The sequence below is a fragment of the Dermacentor andersoni genome, chromosome 6 (genome assembly GCF_023375885.2).
Source record: "Dermacentor andersoni chromosome 6, qqDerAnde1_hic_scaffold, whole genome shotgun sequence".
Taxonomy (NCBI): domain Eukaryota; kingdom Metazoa; phylum Arthropoda; class Arachnida; order Ixodida; family Ixodidae; genus Dermacentor; species Dermacentor andersoni.
Window position 1 is genome coordinate 24282500 of NC_092819.1, and position 25612 is coordinate 24308111.

General features: G+C 47.3%; 1 protein-coding gene across 2 annotated transcripts in view; it reads left to right on the forward strand.

Moving 5' to 3' along the window:
• LOC126521699 (suppressor of lurcher protein 1-like) overlaps positions 1-25612 on the forward strand; it is a 403584-nt gene that overhangs the window by 118548 nt on the left and 259424 nt on the right. For both annotated transcript variants that reach the window (XM_050170434.3, XM_055065950.2), the window contains exon 2: positions 4677-4852. In XM_050170434.3, coding sequence (XP_050026391.1) covers positions 4763-4852 — 90 coding nt within the window. In that variant the 5' untranslated portion in view covers positions 4677-4762. The remainder of the gene's footprint in view (positions 1-4676; positions 4853-25612) is intronic.

Sequence of the window (25612 nt, forward strand, 5' to 3'; positions counted from 1 at the left end):
GACGCTGCTTACAGCGTTATCATCTTGAAAACATTCGCAAATCAGAGCTTAGCGCCGACGTCATATAGAAGTGCCGAATATTTAGCATCGTCTTACATTACATAAACAAAGTAATCCCTGCCGTTTGAAGAGAGGCAGAAATGTCGGCCGCGCTGCAACTGTGATAGCACCGCTGTCCAAAAAAAGAAAAGGTGGAATTTCAAGCATGCTATCGTTTTTTTTCTGTTTCTTTCTCTAGCTGAACTCATTTCTTGCGTTCACGCTCTTGTGTTTGCCATGGCGACCGCTCGGTCCAACGACGTCCGCAAGGAAAACATGAATTTGCCTTGGCTTGTTGTTCACTCAAAACAGGTCGTGGTGCTGTATCTTTTCTATTCAGTTGCTCTTGGCGTTCTTCGACCAATTTCTTGAGCCGCAAACAGTGCAAAGAAAATAGCGTAAGATGCTGATAAGCAAACACCACGCTTTCATTACAGTCGTCTGGATTCCGTGTATGTTTATTCTGTGCATTTATAGAGGGGCTCCAAGGATTGTTTTTCTTCTTGCAGTGGCCTCAACCCCCGCGTTGTAGCTTGCGTGTGTATCTTTATATATTCTTTTTTCAATCTTTTGACTCTTTATTATCTTGCGTTTTGATCCGTAAAGCATTATCTCAGCTCGTTTGGAGCTCGGCTGTACGATTTTACAACGGCTGTGACCACAGGCACATGACACATTGTTCCTTTTCTCTATGCACCACGCTCTTCCTAGTATACTTCCGATGTAGCACACCAGTACTGTCCAGTGCCAGCAAAACTAACATCCGTGTCCTACAGAGCATTCAAGGGCAAGCCCTTCGTGCATGTCTGGGGCTACCAGGATGTGCTTCAACTGCAGCAACAAGTGCTATCGCAGGAGACCACTCACTATCGACTTATATCACTGCCGGCGGACTCCTGGCACATGTTCGCCATATGTCCAGAGCTCCTGACCGCTATCTCACTCGCTTGCGTGAAAAAGGAACCAAGGCAGCATTTTGCAAATAAATTGCGCGGCAAACCAGCATTCTTTGTCGTTGAGACAGTTGCCCGCAGGAAGAACGCCATCTCCTGTGTGGTGCTTGAAAAAGCCTTCTGCGTACTTTGCTTTTCCAGGAACTGCGAAGAAGGTGAGCCTGACCTCAGCGGCTCTCACGCAAGCCATATTGGAGCTTTTGCGTAGTTCGTACGCTAATCGAATCCATGTTTACACGGACGGTTCAGTCTCGGAAAGTTCGACGGGTGCCATTGTTATACCATCTCGATCGGTCGTCATCAAGCCAGACTTCACACGTCACGACACGTACAGGATCCGAACCCACCGCTCTTCGCGCTGCTGGGAAATAACACTGAAAAAGAACCACTTATCAAACATACACTATTTTGCGACTCGAAAGCAGCCCTCCAAAGCGTGCGAAGTTTACGATGTGGAAATTACGACCATCTGGAGTACCAAATCAACGAAATTTGCCATTGCGTTTATGAACGAGGACATGATATAATCTTTCAGTGGCTGCCGGGACATTGTGGCATCGTTGGTAATCACCTCGCCGATGACCCTGCCCGACGTGCCCAGGCTGGAGCATCGACACTCCTTATACATTTATCGGGAGTAGACGCCGCAAGGGAGCTTCGCAATCCCGCGCGTACCATCACATAGAGTTACTGGCATGGTCCGCAAGATGACCGTCGATTATAGAGAGTCGACCCATCACTGAAACTGCAATTATCAACAAACCTTTCACGGCGTGGCGCAACACTGCTGTATCGGCTGTGGGTAGGAGTAGCCTTGACTAACTCCAACAATTATAACATTGGAATGGTGGACTCACCCACGTGCGATAAATGAAAATGTGAGGAGACCATCGATCGTCTTCTGTGCCACTGTTCGCGCTTCGATAAGCAACGCCAGATTCTCCAGTGTGCCTTTAATGGACCGGACAATAGGGCATTTACAGAAGCGAAGATCTTGGTAGCCTGGCCTCGCAATTCGTCAACCCAGAAAGCCCTTAGGGCTCTTCTGCAGCACCTTCAGGCGACCGACTTGAGTGCCCGACTTTATATATGCTGAGCCTGGCTTAGTGCATCTGAAGGTACGCTCAAGACCAGCGCCATTTCTCTCTCTTTATTTCCATCCTCCATTCCCCTCCCCACGTGTAGAGTAGCAAACTGGACAAAGTCTAGTCAACCTACTAGCCTTTCCTTCCTCCCGTCTCTCTCTCTCTCTCTTTTCTGTGTACGCAGTATGGGATGGCATGGCTGGTTTTGTTACGTGCTGAAATAGGCAGTGGTGTACTCTCTTTAGTGATCCCTTGTTCATACGCCGAGGCGGTGATGCAAAGAGCCCACGTGTGGTGCGCAATCATGTGGTGACACGAATTTTTGAGCACAAAACCACCTGCAGTCGTTTCCTACATGCTGGCCTAAAGGTCACTGCTTACGTTTGCCTTTCTCTCTGATCATTCGCAGCACGTCCCTTCTAGCGTACTGGTTACTTGTGCTGACGGTAATAAGCGCAGGATCAGGGGAATAATAAGTCCGGTCAACACTATGTTCGAAGAAATCAATTTCGCGCTATTATTAGTTCGCGTAGCTACGTTTAAATGTTGAATCGATGCAAGTGGGGAACATGTGTGTGTGTGCGTGGCTTTGTGCTTGTGGCTTTGGCCATTGTGATAGGAGGGACGTGTGCAGGTTATTTATGGAGGGCGCATAGAACAAGTTGCAGTGTTTTATTTTTTGCGTCTTCAGTTTCCTTTTTTGCTAGTGGTGTCCATGTCCATGCCATATTTTTTTAAGCAGCCAACTTTTAATTTTACTTCGAGTATCGGGAACAGTGGCTTTGTTTATTATGCAACGTTTATTGTGCAGCGCCACAAATAGCCCCATTACCTTTGTCGACTAATGATTATTTGTTACGTTTCTGACTTCACAACCGTTCGTATTCCTGCATTGTCTCATGTCTTGCGTCACTGCAAGAACGTGTCCTAAAAGCAAACATGGCTGGCAAAGAACAGCTAGAATCTCGCAAAGGCCGGCTACCTTGCGTCAGGGCAACAACGCGCACTGAAAAAAATGCACAGCTAGCTGGCTAGCTATGCTTTCTTACAGCGCACGCTGTTGCCTCGAGGCAAAAATCGGAAACCATGTGTTTCTTGTTGCAAAACGATTAACAGTTACATCCCCGTGTATTTTAGTTGCATGAAGATTTAAGACTGTAAAAAACTTAATATAGGTTCTTTTAAGGAGGCGACAGACTACCCTGTTTATCATACTACAAGATAAAATACTGAGAACGTATGTACAGCAGGAAGAATGGAATAAGATAACCACGGCTCAACGCTGACGCTGTGTGGGGATTGTTCTTGTGCCCCAGGATAATTATACAGTATCTGCATCCTTGCCTTTAACAACAGTTTATTTGCAGCCTTGTGCTCTTTAGTTTGCGCGGTACGTTTTCTCGGCTGCTGCCCTTCCGCGTCTCTCTTTATTTCGAGTTTGTTTTCTTTCTTTTATTCCTGCCATATTCCGCCGGATATGTCTTCACGTTCCAACTGGCTTCACCAGATTGCTCTTTGTTCACTTTTATTTTTGACTGAGTGTACCATTGGCGTGTAACTCTCTATTTTATAGCAATTCAGCTCTTTCTGACCCGCTCACTTTTCGCTGCTTCCCTTTTTATTTTGAGTGGTGACTGGAACGTCGTTTTGGATTTTCGCAGGTGTGCCGAAGCTCATAGGCACCCGTGAAGTACAGAACGAGTAGCCTGTATTTGTAGTGAAGTAAGCGTAGTTCAACCCGTGGCGCTGTTTCTAATAAGTCAGTGTTCTTTATAGTCTCCAATTCCTCCTTTGTAGTAAACATTGCCAATGTGGTACTGCTGTAGCCTTTACCGTGTCTACCCTTTCACCCCGTGACATAGGCTGAGTTCTAATCTCACCGTGGATATGGAAATAGCTAAGCTGACGGTGGTCATAGAAAGTCTAGTTCCACTTCTGACGAAGCCGGCAAAAGACGCATCTTCGCGAAGACAACATCGGATTTAAACACGATGCAGGCTATTACTTTCCTGTCCAAACAAGATGGTGGCTGGGCAGATTGCTTGAAAATTCAGCGGGAAGGTGGTCTGCGCCAAGAAAACGTAGCCAAGTTTTTTTTTTTCTTTTTCTCTAAGCACCTAATGTGTTTGTCTTTCGTCCGCACACACAGCCTTAAAGTATACGGAACACCCCTTCCTCCCTCCTGTCTTTCCCTACACTGGGTCAGTTGGACGCCACAAGAGATGCGCCCTGCACTTTGGACGCTGCTTGTAGCCCAAATCAAACACATCGAAAGATCCAAACCAATGGACTCGCCACCACCGGGGACTCAGCTCGACACTGACAGCGAATACTGGAGCTGTAGTCGTTAAGAAATAAAGTGTAACTCCCGCTCTCAAGATACATGGATAATATCGGCCTCTTCAAAAGATTTTTCTTGTCGACGCGAGGTGACGGCCCATTGCAGAGACATCTTCCAAATGAGCTCCGTTAGTTAAGCTCGAAACTTTAGTCTTAGCATTTAAAGTAGAGTCTTCCGTGCTGGCCGGAATCGGAACCCACCTTTAATTGCGCGGACGCTCTCGCGTGTCCTAAATTTCCCTTCTCTTCCGGCACGCAGGCCCGTGGCAAGGACTCCTCCGCTGCCGTCGCCATTTGCGGGCGTCCCAGGACAGCACGGCGTGAGTCGCCCCATGCTCGCCGCGGATGACCGGCCCGAGGCCAGCGCTGCCGGCCACCACGCTCGCCAGAGGGCGACACCCACACATGGCCCTGCTGAGCGCCGCGGCGAAAAAGGTCAGCATCTTAAGTTCGCTATCGCAGGCTCCAGCAGACGTCTTTGTTCCTCAATTCCTTTCTTTCCTATTTTCTTCCTTTCATTCTCTTTCTTTCTTTCTTTTTCTTTCTCTCTGTTAATTTTTGTTTTGCGTTTAGCGCGCAACTTCACGAATTATGCAGCTTCTCTTATTTTTATGTGCGTATTTTGTTATTTTTGTTCTGGTTGATATAAAAACACGAACTTGAACAGTCGCTGAGTGGTAGCCGACGTTCGTAATGATCCAAACAGCAGAAAACAGCAATAAAGACGTGCCAGGTTGAAAGCTGCTCGCTCGCCGTCCTAATCACTTGTGACAAGCGCTTCAGAAGTGAAGTAAAACGCTTATCTCTGCATGCGCTTATCTGCGCCCTGCTTCTACAGGTACTTGCTTGACTCTCTGTCGGAGCGGTGGCGCTTACTGCGCTTCAGAATTTGGTTGCCTACGCGTAGGCTGAAAAAGGGGTTCTGCGGGAAGCACAATAGATCGGATTGCGCTCAAAAAAGGGCCACATCTTAAGGGCATACAAAGCTCTCCTGGCGCCTGCTTCTCTCATATGCTGGACGCTTAACGGCGCAGCGCAGTTTCTTAGCACAACTTGTGAGCAGGCAAAGGCAAAGCAAAGATGACCAGTGCTTAATTGAACAATACGGGTCAAGAACTGAGACCTGGTTGTAAAATTTTAGTGAAAGGACACTGACCAGCGGTAAGCACCGTTTCTTTGAAATTTCTTGGAAGAAAAACGACTATCACTTTAGTGGGGGTGAACCCTCGATTTTCCTTTCACTCTGGTTTCAAACACACTAAGTACAGCTGCGATTACGCATTTGTTGTAACAAGCGAAAGAAAAAATGGAAGAAAAAAAGATAGATAGATAGATAGATAGATAGATAGATAGATAGATAGATAGATAGATAGATAGATAGATAGATAGATAGATAGATAGATAGATAGATAGATAGATAGATAGATAGATAGATAGATAGATAGATAGATAGATAGATAGATAGATAGATAGATAGATAGATAGATAGATAGATAGATAGATAGATAGATAGATAGATAGATAGATAGATAGATAGATAGATAGATAGATAGATAGATAGATAGATAGATAGATAGATAGATAGATAGATAGATAGATAGATAGATAGATAGATAGATAGGGAATGAAATAAAGATGAAATAACGAAATTGATTGACAAAAGAATTGAGGATTAGAAGGGAAAAAAAGATACGCGCAAACAACTCGCCTTGTCCGCACATACTGACATAGTAAGGAAATCAAGGAAGGTGAATCCTGTGCATCGAAGCTCGTTGTCATGTGTAGCGCTTAATGAAGCTGCGCAAGCACTTTTTTCTTTTATTACGTCATCTCCATTACAGCACTTCATGTCACTGCATCGTTCTCCTACTTCAGGATGAAAAAGTAATGAAAAAAAGAGCAGGCTGTGAGATTGCAACTATTCATCTTGTCAGCGCGCTGAGAATTCATCCCTTTGTCATTTCGCACCGTGTAATTTCGTTAAAGCGTACGAAGTGGATGACATTTCTTGAGCCACAAGTATTGAGGAAGCCATAAACAAAAAAGAACAACAACAATGAACGATAAGCGTGCATAGGACATAAAATTCCCGTGTAGTACCAAACTCATACCGCCGACGAAAGAAAGAAGCCAAAAGCGCACTGAAAGAACCAGTCTCGGTGAAAGCAGGGATGGGGGAATGCGCGCAGAAGGTGCCGAGGCGAGTGGAGCCTTGAAAACTAATGTATGCAGAAAGAAAAGCCGGGGATGTGATGCGCCTTCTGCCTTAAATTAAAACACAGGCTGGCGGGTTTTTTCGGGTTTTTGCCATTGCATTTCTTTCCCTCCCCCCTTTATCTTGTTCGTATCCTCACTTGCCTCTTTTGTTCAGACTTCATTCTCCTCTGCCACCCTTGTCCTGTTTATTGAAATTGAACCACCACCTCCTCCTTCCTCTTTCTTTTTCCGCCCAAACAATACGGTTCGTGATTGCGTTGCGTGACTGTGAGCCATGCCCATTCTTTGCAGATTCAATTATTCTTTCTTCTATTTAGCCACCGTTCCGTCCACTTATTTACGTCATAAGGAAGTTTTTCTCTTTTCTGCACGCCGCTAAACTGTTTTTTCTCCCCTTCTTTCCATGACGACATTAAAGTTAAGAAAAGAAGCAAATAGAGTTTGATCGCAGCTTTTCTTCGAGTTTCCGTTCTGTTATTGGGTACCATTGGGGCTCCCTACGTTTTCTCTGACCCAGGTAATCGCCAAATCTTCCCTTTTGTTGCAACAAGGACTTACGCGTGTTCCGGACACCGCATTATGAAAACTTCAACTCAGTCGTCCCTGATGAAAGAAACTGCACTTCATATAAACCGTATCCAAAATTCTACTATGAAGATATGGAAACGGTTGCTACTGTGAAATATACTAAAACGCTCCCGTTTATTCTCTTTATATTGTCTGGGAGTAGCCTTGCTTATTAGCTGTCATCTTTCTTTCTTCCGTAATGTGAGCGTTCTTCACTTACCTTTTCTTAAGAACGTATTGTATTCGACTTATTTGGGTTAGGTTAGATTCATTGGAGTATTCTAGCTCAGCAGCTTACTGTTCTGCATTATTCTCCAATCTGTGGAAATTTCGTCGTTTGTTTTTGCCATCTGACTGACACAAAAGCACCCGCCTCGATGACCCAGCGACTATGCAGTGCTATGCGCTGCTACGCGCTGTTATGCACTGCTGTGCTCAAGGTCGCTGATGCTATCCCTACCGCGGCGGCCTCGTTCTGAAAGGGGCGGAATGCAAAACCGCTCGTTCATCTTGCACGTGGCACACGATAAAGAACCCTAGGCGGTGAAAATCATTCCGGAGCCCCCCTCTACTGCAGCGTGCCTAGTTCCAGCACATCAAGTGAGTGAGTGCAACAACTTTATTTCGTCCACAATAGACGCGCGCAAACTCAACGTCACCTGGCTAGGCCCACTCGGCGACCATCAGGCGAAACCTGACGGCCCTCTTGCGAGCCCTCTGGACTGCCAGGATATGAGAGGTCTGGTCCTGGGCCCTAATGAGCTCCATCATTTCCTCTTGGGTGAGACGGGGACCGGCAGAGGCGCAGCCCCACAGGACATGCTCGAAGTCCGCATAACCACCACACAGAGGGAAGTGCGGACTTGGGAACCGTTCGGGGTACATTGTGTGCAGCACCATCAAGTCCCAGAATTTGACTTATTACAAGAGCAACGCCTTTTTCTTCCAAACGTGCAATGTGCAGGCCTGGCTGCTGGTAGTTATGGTAACGTTCAATACACGCGAGAAATATTAGTTAGAAACGCAGCACGTTAAGTGAAATTGAAAGGAATGAGCTTGTCTGACATCCTATTCCAATAATAATTCAGAGTGCGCAGAAATTACTCGTCGGTTGCAGCAACTAAACTATTCTGTAAGAACTAATTGGCACGAGCTGCGACAATGACGCCCGATTAACGCTGTTTTGCCCGCCTGTTCTCGCAGTGCATAGGTAAAGTGGTGTTAAACAATTAGCGCCTTCTGAAACGAGCAGTCGATTATGACAATATATAGATCCCTACTATGGCGACTCACCTGCTACCCCTTGTCCCATACGAATGCTTCAACAAGGAGCAAGCAAAAGTATACCAGCGTAGGTGCATGGTGCATCATATTCTACGTAAATGGTTGTCTACAGAGTATTCCTCGTAAGCAGCGTACTGTACACAAGAACATAGTTTCATCGGCTTGCTTATACTGCAGTCGCGATTTCACCAATTAACTTACGTGATAAATAGACGGGTACCTTCGTACTTTAAGCAGCATTTAATTTTAGAAAAAAACATTCTGGTGTTAATAAAGTTTAGTAAGAAGCCCGACAGTGAGGTGTTGTTTACCATTTCTTCCTCACTGAGAGGTGATCTTGGCGAGCTTCAAGCTATTTCGTCATGTACGGCCGCTTCAGAAAGAAACACGGAGCTATGCCTAGAAAGGGCACCCACAGCGTAAGAATAGGCCCGGTTATGTAATAGGGAACACGAAATAAAAAGTAGGCGGTACGTTGACGTCCTCATCTTTCTTTTCGTGCGTGTCAGAAACAAGGCTTGGCACGCTTGTCATCTGTGTGTGAGAGAGGGAGGTTAAAAGCGAATGCCTTTGAAAAATGAAACGCGAACATCTGGACTTACGTCTGGCCCAAATGGACGTCTGGAGCAGACGTCCATTCTCGGAACGAAAATTAAAGGCTGGCAAGAACAAGAACTCTCAGGACAAAAGAGATGGCAGCCTACGGCTTTTTTGGGACTTAGAAGTGTGCACCGCTTTCGGAGTTGTGCACGGAGTTGGATGATGCGTATCACCTCGGTCACAAGCATGCGCCCCTTTGCAAACATGAATGCCCCCTTATACGCCAAAGCCTCGGCATTCGCTGACTGTGGCCGCCACCGTTGAAATAGTGAAGCGCTCGACTACGTCTTTGGCGAGACAATAATATTTTGTTTTCTGAAGGTCAGCATTGTCGTATACCGGGCCAATACAACCGCGACCGCCAGATTAAATAAATAGATTATGGGGTTTTACGTGCCAAACCACGAGTTGATCATGAGGCACGCCGTAGTGGAGGACTCTGGAATAATTTGGACCACCTGGGATTCTTTAACGTGCACCTAAACCTAAGTACGCGGGTTTTTTCGCATTTCACCGCCATCGAAATGCGGCTGCCGTGGCCGGGATTCGATCCCGCGACCACGTCCGTAGCAGCCCAACACCATAGCCGCAAGGCAACCACGGCGCGTAATAAATTAAATATTTAATATGTGGCCTCCCCTATGCCATAGCTACATGTGATTTTTTTTGTTTTGAGAAACGATCGAATCATAGATATTCAACAGGGCGTTAATGAATGCGAGTGGAATCTCACTTCCTTTTTTCTTTAAACATTGAGATCTATGTTTGTAGTACGTTTCATTGAATATAATGGCCGCAGCAGTCTGTAAAGGTATGGGTAATACCAATAAGCTGTAACCGTGGTTAGCTAACTCAAGCTACTGTTTCAGGAATGTTGCACGCTTTTCTGCTGATCCAATGCAGGAGAAAGAAAAGGCAGCCGAAAGTTGAGCGTTAACAGGCGTTGGGCGAAGAAAAAGACAACAATGGATTGCGCCACAACTGGGAAGAAGTGGCGGCTTCGGCAAAGCACTAATGTTCGAAATAGCGGTGACTGTATTGATGACGCGCGAGGCCGGCTTCCAAGAAAAGGACTTCGAAGAAATAACGGCGAAAACAAAACGTGACCAACAGCCATTTCTCACACTTTCCTTCTTCTTCGGCGCGTTTCTGTTAGTATAGCATAAATTGGATTCTCTCCGTAACTTCGGTTGGTATAAACGCCATCGTTGTGGACGGCAGGGTCCCGAACCTAGAGCAACAATCGGTCTCACTTTCACCGCATGGTGGCCTTCTTCTACACATATTTCTCGCTATTTCAGCGAACAATGTGCAGCGAAAGAGCTGAGGCCTTCGAGGCCTTCGCAGGCTGTTTATTTTCTCGTCGTCGACGTAAAACGTGTTGCAATGGGAGCGAATCTATCGCAAAAATATGAAAGAGGCGTGTGTGTTTTTGTTCTATTTTTATTTTTTGCTCCTTTTTTGCCCAAGGAGACGATTCCACTGTAAAAAAATTAATATGTAAAGAACCAAATGCGACCGCCAACAGCCAACACAGCCAATTTAGATAGTAAGCTTACAACGGGGCCTTCTACTCCGGCGGATGCTGCGTGTGGCGCGACCGCGCGAGCGCTGTCTTGAATGTCACATGCGATGCGGACACAATACGCGTTTATGCGCAGCGAGGGCCGATAGCGTCGTGTGCGCTGTAGTAGCTCCCGTACATTTGCGCGTCACCCGCTTTCACGAAGTGGAACTTGACTGTAACCTTTTTTTCTAAATTACTTGTTCGTTTGAGCTGGCCTAACATTGGTATACACAGCTTGGCTAAGCGAGAAGGAGTAGGCGGCATTACCCGCGAAACCAAATTCTATGCAGACATAAACATAACTAAACTAAATGACGGAGATTACAATTTTACCATGTTGACGAGATCTTGCAGAACTGCATGAAACCAAGGCTGATGTTTCAATAGACGACATGCTTCGTGCACCACATAGGAGCTGAGGAGGCTGTGATTGGTGGAGCATAACTTTAAGTATTTCCGCGAGGAAAAAAATGCCATAGAGAAAGAAAATACTGAACTAGAGCAAAAATGCAAACGAGGATAGTGGGCGCAGTCTGCGAGGAACACGTCAGGCAGCAAAAAGGAGTAAAAGTACCAGGTTGGTTTTTCTCGTCGTGTTCTAGCGTTTCATTTTTTTTGTTTACTTCATTCTGCCCCTGGCCTCCTTCTAATTTTTTTTTTCACTTCTCAACCTTGTCATGGATGGTTTTGCTGAAACGAGGGCTCATAGTGGCTAGAAGGCGTTCCGCTGTCGACCCTGTGTCATTCACATCAGGGCACGCGTAAATGATAACGACCCCGGAGGCGTCCAAACGAGCCATCATTTGTACAGATTCTCTCTCTCTCTCTCTCTCTCTCTCGCTCCGGCAACAACCACATCCCACTCGCGCACATTCTCCGAAGCGCTCGTCTTCAAAAACGCTGCTTCCAGCGGCTTGCATCGCTCTCGTTGCTTGAATGCAAGGTGAACGTGCTGTCGTTTGATATTTTCTTTGTAACTTTTTCTTTGTTTGTTTCTCACCGTACTTTCTTCCTTCTCGCAACACTATATACACCGCGCATGTGCATGATGGACCAAAGCCAGCGACACGACGATGCCAGCAGGGCGTGCCCGCCGCTTTCCTCTTGGTGAAAAAGTGAAAAAAAAATATTTTCGGATGCTGCGCTGTCTTGCATGCATAACTCGTCTTCTGCCTCGTCACTGGAGCGTTGCAGAACGGAGTTGCACCCCGTTCGCTAACAGCACGTGCTGCCTGGTAAACTTTCAACTCTTTTTCTATTGCTCTTGTTGGACATACAGGCTGCTATTCCCTTTATATTTCTTCAAGGCGAAAGCCTTAGATCTCTATGTTTCAGGGTCGTGTTGTGAGGTACAGAAAATCGGAGCGCTATTGCCCCTGCTCACGTGTTCATCGTCTTCTTTCACATAGATCCCGCTCATAATGCGAAAAAAATGCAGAGTTATATAATATTGAGAAAATTAGGGTGCTTGATTCCTCGACCTTTGGTGCGAGCCGGACGCACGACCTTTGGCGTTAATTAGGGCGAAGTTGATTGACACACTTAATTAAGGTATATTTAATTAAAGCACTCAAACCCACCACATTCGGTGGGAGACAAGAAGTAATAAGAATTAATAACACACTCGAATGAGAATTTCAAGTAATTTATTAAATGTCTCTTGCTTCGCGCAAGCTTTCGTCTTCGCCCTCTTTGGCGTATGCTAAAACGACTGTCAGTTTTTCTTTTTCTTTCAGTTGTCCTATCATTGTATATGTCTTCTTATCTTCCTTGTGACTCAGTTGTTACTTTTGCCTTAATTTTATCTTTCTCTTTCGCAACAGATATGGTCGGGACGCACTCCCAGGAACCAAGGCTTTGCGGTTGTGCTCACGCCAGTGAGTGCTTAAAGGCGCTCATTCTGACGTTCTTTCCTAGCAGAAAAAGTAATAAAATAAAAAAAGCAGGAAAGTAAGACGCATACTACGAACAGCCCCCCACCTTACTAATGAATTCACATCTTTACTTTAACAACAACCAGTGAGAAGGTGAAATGTACATTTGCCAAATTTCTCTACAGCGGCTTTTTATCTGGCTCCTCACGTCGTGGCAAATACGAGATAAACTTCTGTTGTACTACGTGTGCGCTTCACCCTTGTCACGGCGTCAGAGGAAAAGACTGACAACGGTCGGCATAAATGTTGTTACTTCTATGGATGTTTTGTGCCCAGTTACATAATCACAAATTCATTTCTTTTTTTTTGGGAGGGGGGGACGGAGGGGGAGCATTGTAGCCTTCGTTGCACTTGCGCCGTAAAAACACGCATAGCTAACGATTTGTTCTCTTTTTTCTTTTTTGTTACTTCCAGCATCATCTCTTCGGGGTACGCCGATGCGACATTGCATTGTTCTTTTCTTTTTTTGCCTTTTTGACGTGGGTGGGGAACAGTGTATTGTTGTCAAGACAACTCTTGCGGAACGATTTCACAAGCAGTTCTGGCACAACGCTGTGGTGCAACAAATAACTGCTCTTTTTTTCTATCTCTCTTTCTTTTCGGACTCCGTGCCGCTAGCGTACAGTTCTTCTTGGCCGCTGATGACCGTCCTTTCCTGGAACGTTGCGTTGGCTCTTACGTAAGCCCAGAGCATGGCGGGAAAGATAATGGCATTCATAGCGACAGTCTCTGTGCTTCCTGTTCAGTAACGAAATTGCTCCTTTTGCAGCCTTAACTGTGTGACGGCAAGAGCTGTTACCAGCTTGCCCTCGTTCTGGACTTCTATAATAAACGTGGTGCTGCGACTAGCTCCATAAGCGTCCAAATTACTCCATTAGAATACACAACATTAGTGGGCGAAAAATAAAAGATTAAATACTTGTGCAATAGACGCACAGAAGAGCAACGGAGACAAAACCAACATCACGTGTATGCTTTATCGTCACTATAGTCTGGTTTGCGTCGTTTATTATATCTGTTCCTTGCTTTGCAATCGTGCGCTGAATAAACGAATCAGTTCTCAAAGCTCCAATAGCAGTGATCGAACAAGGGGTGTAGTTCTCAAAACTACAATTGCAATAGTCGAATAACGCGTATTCTTGACGAAGACTAGTCCAGATGTCGGAACGCTGGCTCCACCCTGAGACATTCCTTGTTTGAACGCGGTTCGCTTCAAGTTTTCATCTTTCTTGATTCTCAGTATTCGGCGTTTTTTGCTGAGACATGGATAGTTAAATGGGCACTATAAAATGATACTGGTTTATTTTCGTATGCGTTATATACTGTGACACGCTGACGAAGAAGGCGTTTTAAGCTTGGTCCGAAGAAGACGACGCTCTGGACGCTCATCGAAGAAGGAAATCCAATCCAATCCTCGCCGACCGAGGCCGCTACTTTCTTTCTAAAGTTGTCGCCATTCTAGACTCGTGCGCAACTAAACACAAACTTCCTACTGCTTATCATCTACAAACTAACGGTATAACCGAGCGTCTGAACCGAACGCTTACTGACATGCTGTTCATGTATGTCTTCGCTGACCATCGTGATTGGGACGTTGCATTGCCGTTCGTTACTTCCGCTTATAATTCTTCTCGCCACGTTACCGCAGGCTTCTCTCCATTCTTCCTCTCGTTTGGCCGCGACCCTTCTCTACCTTTCGACACCGTTCTGCTTGCTAGTCTAAATTTCACATCCGAGTACACCCATGAAGCCAAACTCAAAGCACAAGAAGCTCGCCATATATCTCGACGCCGACTTGTGCAGTCGCAGGAAAATCGGCGCTTATATGACGCCCGCCGTCGTAACGTTCATTACACATCGGGCGCCCTGGTTCTCCTTTGGTCACCGTCGCGACGCGTTGGCCTCTCGGAGAAGTTACTTTCACGCTACTCTGGCCATACCGTGTCTTGTGTCAAGTAACTGACGTCACGTACGAAATCGCCGCTCTTGACCCAACCGTGGCTCAGCATCGCTCCGACGTGATTCACGTCGCGCGTCTTAAGTCGTATCGCTCGACCGCCTCCTTACCAGCACCGGGCCAGTGCTTCAGCCCCCGCGTGTCATGTGACACGGTGACGAAGACGTTTTAATCTTGGTCCGAAGAAGACGACGCTCTGGACATTGCGCGCTGTCTACCATTTTGTCAGATGCTACAGTTATGGTAAATATTCTGTAAATATATTTCTGACTTCTTTTACCCCCGTAACAATATTATCAATCATAGTTACGCTTAAAACATAGGCTGTACTACCCTAAGCATACGATAGCAAAAAAATAAATAAATAACACTGAAACTTATGCTCACAAGACTGATGCACTGTTGTCCGCAGTAGCTTAGCGCATGATATATTACAGATAGAAAGGGAAGAAGACGAAGTGCTTCTCTTGCGGAACACATCTCGCCCGTCTCCGTGCTTTTCTGGACTTCTCACTGCACCTGTGGGGTCTACCGCCCCCTCCATCGCGGTGATGGATGTGCAACACCCCGAGGATCCTCCCGGTTCCCGTTCACCCGCGGACATCGGTTCGAGGAAGCGAGGAAATACATCGAGTGGTAGCGAGGACACAGAGCTGTACTCCGCATCAGGTGACGAGTCCTCGGAAGACGGCTTTCGACTTGTCCAGTACCGCAAGGCCAAACGAAGAATGATCAACTCATCTTCGGCGTCCAGCTCGAACACTGTGAAAACAGCGCCTCAACGATGGCCTCACTCCATCCTGTTTGTGCCACAGAACGCTACTGACAACCTGCGCGTCCTCAACAGGCAAGCACTCTCCGTGTATCTCGAAAACACTGTGCCAAACGAGATTAAGGATGTCAGGATAAACACTAGGCGAAACATCCTGGCAATCGATGTGATGAACCCGAGCGCGCTGACCATACTACAACATGTAACGCAGCTGGGAAACATCAAGGTCCGATCCATCATGCCAACGAATGGTGCCACAATAACAGGAGTCATCTATGACATTGACAATGAAATTCCTAATGCAGACCTCCCAGTTCTTATAAAGCCAGCAAGTGAACGCAACGTCATTGTGCATGTTTGTCGCCTCGGCAACACACGTTGTGTGAGACTAACGTTCAAAGGCGACTGCCTTCCACCCTACGTGAAGGTCGGCCACTTTCGCCACCAGGTTCGACCATTTATTCCAAGACCAATACAATGCTTCAATTGTCAGAAGATTGGCCATGTGAAGGGTGTCTGCAGAAATTCGGCCGTGTGCCCTCGATGTGCCGAACCCCACTCAGAAGACAAGTGCAGCGCAATCAAGTTGAAGTGTCCTAACTGTCAGGGTGATCACTGCGCCTCTTCCAAAGACTGTCCCCAGATCAAGAAAGAGATCACCATTCTTAAACAAATGGTGAGAGACAACTCTACCCACAAAGAGGCTGCTGTGAAAGTACGGCGAAGACGACGTCACCGTCGAAGGTCTTCACGACGGAAAACATCAAGTTTTCCGGAACAGTCAACTCGTCAAGCAGCATCACCAGCGGAAGTTTCCAGCCCTCCGAACACCGATGTTGGAAGGGAGAAAACTGCCAGATCTCTCTCCACAAAGGAATGGCCGCCACTTCCACGTACACGACCGCCAGAAGAGCCGCAGAAGAAGCCGCCCCCAGTACAGCAAGGTGCTGTATCCGAGGAGTCACGGAAAACAGATGAGCAAGTGATAGCACTCATTAGGCCTTTAATGAATGCCATTCGCGTGTTGCTAAGCAACATGCGCACACCGTCTGCCAGAAGTGCGCTTCAAGTACTGGACGCTCTGAGTCCGGTGCTTGCAACCCTTGAGTAGATCATGGCTCCACAGCCACGGTCTTTTAGGGAAGAGGTCCGACAAGCAGCTATTTTTCAGTGGAATGCGCGCGGACTCAGAGCGCGCCTTTCGGATTTCCGTCGCTTCGTGTACGCCAATATGTTTCCCATTATCGTCATTTGCGAGCCGAACTTATCGAACACAATCAGGCTTTCTGGATATGAATTATTTATGTCGTCAACTGTTTATGAAAACAGTAAGGTTTTGGTGTGTATTCGCCGTGACCTCACATACACTCATCAGCCTGTACCACCTAATGACAATAATCAATATATATGCCTAAACGTAAGGAAAAAGAATTTGGCCTTTACTTTTGTCGGCGCCTACCTATCTCCGTCAAGTCGATTTGATTACAAAAGACTGCAAGACATCCTTTCCTCAACCTCCAATCCCTGGGTCATCACTGGAGATTTCAACGCCCATCATACACTCTGGGGAAGTCCGATGATCAACGCAAGAGGCAGAGCTCTGGTATCTTTCGCCTCCAGTAATGACCTTTGGCTGCTGAATGATGGCAGTCCTACCTTCTTACGTGGCTCCACCTACAGCAGCTGTCTTGACTTGGCTTTCGTCTCACGAAGCCTTGTCAGACGTGCAGGGTGGTTTGCGGACATAGAGACGCACGGAAGCGACCATATCCCCACGTACATCAAGATCAGAGGATTGTCCCCTTCCAAAATACGGGATACGATCCAAAGAGTGGACTGGCCTAAATTTCAGTCTATTATGGAAGACCACTGCGACGCCAATCCATCTTTCGACTTGGAAGAGGCAATTAAGAGCGCGGTGCAAGACACTATGCGCACTCTCACATGCTTTTCGAAACTGAACGAATTTGATGTGGAACTAGAACGACTTCGAGCAATCCGACGACGTGCTGAACGAAGATACCGACGTACGAAAACAATGGACGATTTACGGACCGCCAGGCGCACGCAAAAGAAGATACAGCGCCGGTTAGACAAGCTCGAATCGCAACGTTGGACTGCCTTCTGTGAGTCGCTAGATCCGCGCAAGCCTTTATCGCAAATATGGAGAACGGTGCGCGGTCTCCGGACACTCCCCGTACAGCGATTCCCATTCAAGGCGCTTGCCCTCTCTCAAAAGAGATCGGAGATTGACGTGGCAGAGGATTTCTGCGCCAGATTATCCGGCCAACTCACACCTACCAACATTCCATCGCCTTCGAGTAACTGTCCGCCACCACGTGATCACCGGATGGATCTACCATTCTCAATCCACGAACTTAAGGCAGCATTGGCTTTGTGTAGCCGCACATCAGCGCCAGGACCTGACGGAATTTCCTACCGAGCTCTGTGTCACCTGGGTGAGCGAGCGAGAGGAGTTCTCCTTGAGGTGTACAATGAATCTTGGAGAGATGGCAGACTACCAACAACCTGGAAGACAAGTCGCCTTGTTCCACTGCTGAAGCCTGGCAAGTCGCCGTTGGAACTCTCATCATATCGCCCGATCGCGTTGGCGAGCTGTGTGGGCAAAGTAATGGAGAGGATGGTCCTAGGACGCCTGGAGTGGTACTTGGAGTACCACAACACCTACCCAGATGCCATGGCGGGCTTCCGACGTGGTCGATCATCGATCGATAACGTCGTCGACCTGGTCACCTACATTCAACATGAGAAATGCCGTAAGCGTCTCTGCGCTTCCTTATTCCTCGACGTTAAAGGGGCGTATGACAACGTTACGCATGAAGCCATCCTCTCTGCTCTCGCAGAGGTAGGAGTGGGTGGTCGGATGTTTAAATGGATACGGAGTTATTTATCCATGCGATCCTTTTTTGTAAACACCGAAGAAGGCCATACTTGTCTACATTATAGCTACCGCGGCGTCCCCCAGGGCGGTGTACTTAGCCCTGTGTTATTTAATCTAACACTAATTGCTCTCCTTGAGCACGTGCCAACTTCAGTCAGGCTATCAATGTACGCGGATGACATCTGCATATGGACGTCTGCAGTAACACGCCTACAGTTGCGAGCGAGAATTCAGAGAGCCGCCACACAAACTGTTCTCTACCTTCGTAATCGAGGCCTGGAAATTTCCTCAGAGAAATGCGCACTAGTGCCATTTACGCGCAAACCCATGGCCAACTACAATGTAACGATAAATGGCCAAATAATAAGACGGGTCCGATCGTACAAGTTCCTAGGTGTCATAATCGACAGGGACTTGTCATGGAGCCCACACGTATCATACGTGAAAAAACGGTTGACAGGCATCTGTCACCTCTTCAAGTTTTTCGCTGGCAAGACCTGGGGAATGTCGCCAAGTGCGATGTTGCAACTGTACAGGGTGCTTTTCCTAGGATTTCTGCGATACAGCTTGCCAGCAATAAACAACACAGGTAAAACAAATCTACGCACAATACAAAGTCTTCAGGGTCAAGTGCTCCGGATCTGTCTAGGCCTGCCTCAGAGTGCTTCAACAGTGGCTACGATAGCCATCGCTGGAGATCACCTTGTCAGGACCCACATTGAAATTGAAGTACTCAGGACCCATATAAGGCATCTGACCAGGACTCCTCGTCACCACTTGGCCTCCCTAACAGCGGACAGACCACACACATCTTTCAGCCGGACGATAACCGCACATGATGAATCCTTGCCAGCTTGTTTCACCCCGGCTGCGAGACCTTCGATTCCTCCATGGTGCCTCGCTCAGCCAAAAATCAACCTCACGATACCTGGTATCTCGAAAAAAGCTGATCTATCATCGCCAGCCCTTAGACAGCTCACGCTACTACATTTGTACGAGAATTACCGTGATTCTACGCATATCTACACTGATGGATCTGTCCTTCCAAGTAGCTCCGCGGCGGCAATCGTCATACCAGCGAAAGCTACAACAATCAAATTTAAGACGACCCACGCGACAACATCGACGGCAGCAGAGCTCGCAGCGCTCTTTACTGCCCTTCATCACATTGGTGATGAACCACCACATAAATGGACAATATTCTGCGATTCGAAGGCGGCACTGCAGTCTCTACTGTCACCTTTACGACGCGGCCCACACGAACAACTAATATTCCATATTACAGAGACGTTGCAACATATAAGTGAAGCAGGCCATGAGATAACCTTTCAGTGGCTTCCAAGTCACTGCGGGATTATCGGCAATGAACGGGCGGATCACGCTGCCCGCTCAGCCCATACTGAGGAGCGCCACGTCCCAATTCCTCATTCTAGAACTGACGCAGCACGGAAGCTCCGCCTACTTGCTCGGCAGTGCACCGCGTCGCAATGGAATGAGCCACATTTAAGAAACACGCGACTGTACTCACTTGATCCAACACTAAGTCTTCGAGCGCCATCACAGCTTCGCCGTAGAGACGCCACGCTTCTATATCGACTTTGGTTGGGTGTTGCCTTTACTAAAGCCTATGCATTCCGCATAGGGATGACCGACAGCCCAACCTGTGACCACTGCGGCCATGAAGAATCAATTGGCCATATTTTGTGTGCCTGCCCGCAGTACAGTACACAGAGGGCACGCCTTCGCCACGAACTAGACCAACTGGACGACCAAGCGTTATCCGAAAAACGAATTCTACAACATCGAAAAGACCTACCGTCACAGAAGAAGGCCGTGCAAGCGCTATTGCGCTTTTTGCGATCTACCGGCCTGTGTGAACGACTTTAACTGGAACGCCTTTTGTGTGTGTGTGCCTCCATGTGTGCGTTTTTTTTTTTTTTTTTTTTTTGCGTTCTCCTCTCTGTCATCTTTCTAACCCCTATCCCCCATCCCCAGTGTAGGGTAGCAAACCGGAGGCTCATATCTGGTTGACCTCCCTGCCTTTCCTCTTCATTCTCTCTCTCTCTCTCTATTACAGATAGGTACCCTTTACATGTCACTAACTAATAACGGAAGAGATTTTTGTCGAAATTCGGAGAGAAGATGATGTTCTGGCAGCAAATCATCAATGCGCCCGACAGTCCTGACTTAGGGTGCGCTAACAAAGTCTTCCAAGAAACCGGCCTTCAGCTAAGCACGCTTCTGTGGCTCTCAAGGCTCGGAGTGCTGTGTACAGAATGGCGTAATCAACTCGACGAAAGGGATTTGGCTCCCACTGTGCGATCCGTTCGTTAGGATCTTTTGTCCCACGGCTTCATTCCTGCTCGGCGCAGCGCAGTTTCTGCCAGCCATGATGCGTCACCCAACGAAAGAGCTGCACGAAAGATACTTCCTGCCTCAAAATAAACCATGTTAACGTATGCAAATCCATCTCATCAAGGCTTCTTAAGAGCTACAACTGTACGAAGTTTTCCAGCTGACTATCTTCACCTTTTACTGCTCTCAGCAAACAGAGCGCCTAACTGTACTCTCTATGGTCTGGAAGGTCTAGCGCCGACCTAAAATCGGTGCACAATGCACACAAGAGACGCCGGAAGAGACAAAATTAAGTGTAGATAGCGATATCTCCAACTTGACGCGTTGAACTACTCTCTTTTGAAATTCTTATCAGTGTTAAAGAAGACGTTGGTGTTTCCTAGACGGCACCGGCTGCTCCCTTCTTTCAATTATTACGCTAAAAAATGTATGAAACAAACAATTGAGAGAATACTATAATGACAACTGTTCTAAAGTTAACATACCCACATACACAGCAAAAATACGCGAGAACAGATGTTCATGAGCAATGCACAAAATTCGAATGTTCATGTTGAAGTGTCAATTACATCCCTCGTTGGTGGCAGACGACGCAGCACATGCGAATAGGCTCACAAGAGTAACGGGAAAACGGTAACAAAAGGGGTTAAGAAACGGGATTATAGGCTAAACAGAAGCGTTGGCTAAACTGCTTTTTTTTTCCTTTTACATAACCTTTACCTCACTTTATTTTTAAATTCCACTTTGTTCGAGATCGGCCCATGTTTTCAGATGGCGCTATCTCCGGGATCGGCCCACACTTTTCGTTGAGCAAAGCCGCAGTTACGACTTCGATTGTAGGACACGCGCTGTCTGAATAAGCGCATCATTCTTTCATTTCGCCATTATTATTCGTGTTTTTTTTCCTCAATACGCATTATTACCGCTCCCTACATAGCTATACACTAACTAGGTGTCCTTAACTGACGTCTTTTTTGGTGTCCTAGGTGCGCTAAAGTGCCTCAAATAGTCCAATTTATGAGACGAAAGACGTTAGGTACACAAATCCCCAAAACCTCAAATCGATCTGAACTCGCTCAAGAAAGACTGTCTTCAATACGTCTAACGCACGCGCGGTGCCTTCTTCGCTGCCGACAATGATGATCTTGTCGTTAAAATCCACAGAATACGTTCAGTGGCGGTATGCACATCTGTGTACATGTCTTGTTTGTGCCAGTGCTGTGCCCAGGAGTGGGAAGGATAAATAATTATAAAGGCTTTTTACTTTGTGAACACGGGTTACGTGCAAGCGTATGGGTGCTCTTCCAGAGTCTTTAGGATATGCTGGCTTGCCTGGTGCACCCGCATTGTCGCAAGCCTCCTACTACGTTCTTCGAGAGTCTCCTGAGCCGGCCTAGCCCGCGCCTTTTGCCGCTTCGTTCAACTCGTGCTCGGCGCTTGGGGACGACTTCGGGGCCGATCGACTCGCGCTCGGCCTGCCACCTCTTGCGTTGCTGCTCCGTCCTTCTTGGTCGGTGCTCGGCCCCTCGATCGGCAGATGAACCCGGTTCATCCACAGCGCACACAGAGCCCGTAGCAACTGCCAGAGGAGGTGAACCCAGCGCGCCTCCACCTACTCTCCTCCTCCGCAACGCTTCGTCTCCTTGCTCCTCAGCTGCGCGCACCTCCTCTTCACTCCCAGGCGCCATCCACCTCCGGCCCTCGCTTCCCTCTGCCAGCTCGGCGGCCTCCGACTTAGCCTCGCCGATTTCACAGACGGGGCACGTACGCTTACGATTAAAAATAGCCCAGGTTCAACGGCGGCGTCGGAAGTGTGAAAACTCAAAGCTTTCTAGGCATAGCACAGACGTTGTTTCCTGACGCTGATGCCTGACGTTGTTCGCCGCATAGCGTTGACTTAATATTTCGTCTTTCCGCTTCTTCGCTGGTCTGCCTATACCTCTAAGGAGGTTTCGCCTCGCCTCCACTCTGTTTTATGCCCCAAAATTTCCATGTGAGCGCATTCTTTGGCGAAAGCCTGCTGACGTTCTCGCGGGCCGCAAGCCTTAACGAAAGTTAGTAAATATCTCTATCGTATATGCGGGCATGCGTGTTCTTGTATGTGTTTGTGTCGGCGTGTGTGTGCGTGCCTGCATGCGTGCGCGTGCATGTGTGTGTGTTCGTTCCTGTTTGCGCGTCTGTGTGTACGTGTGTGTGTGTGTATGTGTGTGCGTGCGTGCGCGCGCGCGTGTGTGTGTGTGTGTGTGTGTGTGTGTGTGTGTGTGTGTGTGTGTGTGTGCGCGTGCGTGCGTGCGTGCGTGTGTGCGTGCGTGCGTGTGTGTGTGTGTGTGTGTGTGTGTGTGTGTGTGTCTGTCTGTCTGTCTGTCTGTCTGTCTGTCTGTCTGTGTCTGTCTGTGTCTGTGTCTGTGTGTGGTTGCTTGTGCGCTTGCACGTGCGCGTGCGTGCGTGTGGACGTGCGTGTGGGCACGGTCGTGAGGGCGTGCTCAAGAAAATAGGAACGGTTCTCACCAGAAAGTTGCTGAAGCCATCTGATTTTTATCCTTACATTGTCACGTAATTCCCTTAAAATGGCATTACCAAAGACGGTATCGAGAGCAAAAGGAGTGTGGCTTTCTCTACAAATTTGACAAAAAGCTCAGCACGCAATCCTTCCCCAGCGCGAGCGCGCGTAGACGCTTCGCGAAGCGTTGGCCTTGCGGCACCGAGGTCGTCTTTGACGGATGAGAAAACGTCGGGTGGCCAGATCTCTCTGAAGAGATTCCCTCGCGAATTCTCCTCATTCTTCCTTCAAAACACCACGTGGTGCGTGCTCGTCGATCAATGCTGCGCTGCTTGAGGTGTTCTCTGCGTATATTTTCCTTTGTGCGCCCGAACTCGGTGTCTCAGCCTTGAATGCAACGCTGGAACGTATTTGTGCCTGACAGACGAAGGTGTATGCGGTGTTGCCAAGTTATGACTTCTGGAACTCGACTTTTCTTCCTTTATTCCACTTACTTGTTTGTTTGCCTTTTTTGTTTCCGTTTCCACAGCTTTTCTCAGCGCGCGGCGCGACAATTCCTTTCTTACCAGAAAATACCCGTGGCGGAATCATACAAATAAGAAGGTTCATTCGGCCATACAAATCTTTGTTATAATATTTATAGCCGTAACACTCGTTTAACAGTTTATTGCTTTTTAAATCCTTTTGCGCATCGCGCTCTTTAATTTCCTGTTCTCCTGTCAGCGCAATCAATGTAGATGGCTAGAGAGATGCGTCTCAGGCCTACCTTTATGCGATTTCTATCTTAACGCCTCATCATCATCATCATCAGCCTGATTACGCCCACTGCAGGGCAAAGGCCTCTCCCATACTCCTCCAACTACCCCGGTCATGTACTAATTGTGGCCATGTTGATCCTCCAAACTTCCTAATCTCATCTGCCCACCTAACTTTCTGTCGCCCCCTGCTACGCTTCCCTTCCCTCGGAATCCAGTCGGTAACCTTTAATGACCATCGGTTATCTTCCCTCCTCATTACATGTCCTGCCCATGCCCATTTCTTTTTCTTGATTTCAACTAAGATGTCATTAACGCGCGTTTGTTCCCTCACCCAATCTGCTCTTTTCTTATCCCTTAACGTTACACCTATCATTCTTCTTTCCATAGCTCGTTGCGTCGTCCTCAATTTAAGTAGAACCCTTTTCGTAAGCCTCCAGGTTTCTGCCCCGTACGTGAGTACTGGTAAGACACAGCTGTTATACACTTTTCTCTTGAGGGATAATGGCAACCTGCTGTTCATGATCTGCGAATGCCTGCCAAACGCACCCCAGCCCATTCTTATTCTTCTGATTATTTCACTCTCATGATCTGGATCAGCAGTCACTAACTGTCCTAAGTAGATGTATTCTCTTACCACTTCCAGTGCCTCGCTACCTATCGTAAACTGCTGTTCCCTTCCAAGACTGTTAAACATTACTTTAGTTTTCTGCAGATTCATTTTTAGTCCCACCCTTCTGCTCTGCCTCTCCAGATCAGTGAGCATGCATTGCAGTTGGTCCCCTGAGTTACTAAGCAAAGCAATATCATCAGCGAAGCGCAAGTTACTAAGGTATTCTCCATTTACTCTTATCCCCAATTCTTCCCAATCCAGGTCTCTGAATACCTCCTGTAAACACGCTGTGAATAGCATTGGAGAGATCGTATCTCCCTGCCAAACGCCTATTGTTTGCGTATCGGCATGACGGTCAGTGCAATGTGCCACTTCTGCGATTGCGATGATACCGTAGTAGATATCTTCACCTACTGCCATTTTTTTGATGACGAAAAACGCAATTTGCATGCCGTTTTTAAACGAAGTGGGCAAAAGGGCGCTCACGGAAGAAAAGACAAAAACAATTTAGAACTATGGACTCTGCCGTCTTCCCTACTGAAAAACACCTCAGAATATGCTGCACTTTTTTAAAATACGACTGAGATTTGTGACCACCTTCGATTGCGAGTTGAACGCTGTTGTGTGTGTGCGCGCGCATTACTTAACATTCCTGTATGCCTACCTTTCTTTTTTTATTTCCTCGCCTCTTCTCTTTCTCACGCTGCAAATTAGCAGACAGCGTGCAACCTCGTAAAACGTCCCCGAATTTCCGTGTGTTTCTCATTGTCTTCAGCTCAACACAAGCAATGCTGATGTCACGATCAATTCACGAATCAGAAATGCAATTATCGTATTGGAAGTGGGGCCACTTATCTGAAGACCCCACCGTCAGCGCAACGTGGCCGAGCAAAAGTACAGCACATCTTATACTGCAGACGCGCGCGGTAGCGTGACACTAAGTAGCAATTCAGCCGCTTCATTTCTCTGTGTATAAAGAGCTCCTTTCTTAAGACAGAACACTACGGCTTAAGTGCGGGAACTCGGCACCATATGTCTTCATTTGCTGCAAAGAACGCGCGCTGCTGGAAGCATGTTCTTATGCAATACTTCCAGAGAGAGCGAGCTCGGTGCCTGACGTTGCAAGCGCGTTGGCTTGCCGTTCGTTTTTATTTAAGCTATTTATTTATTTA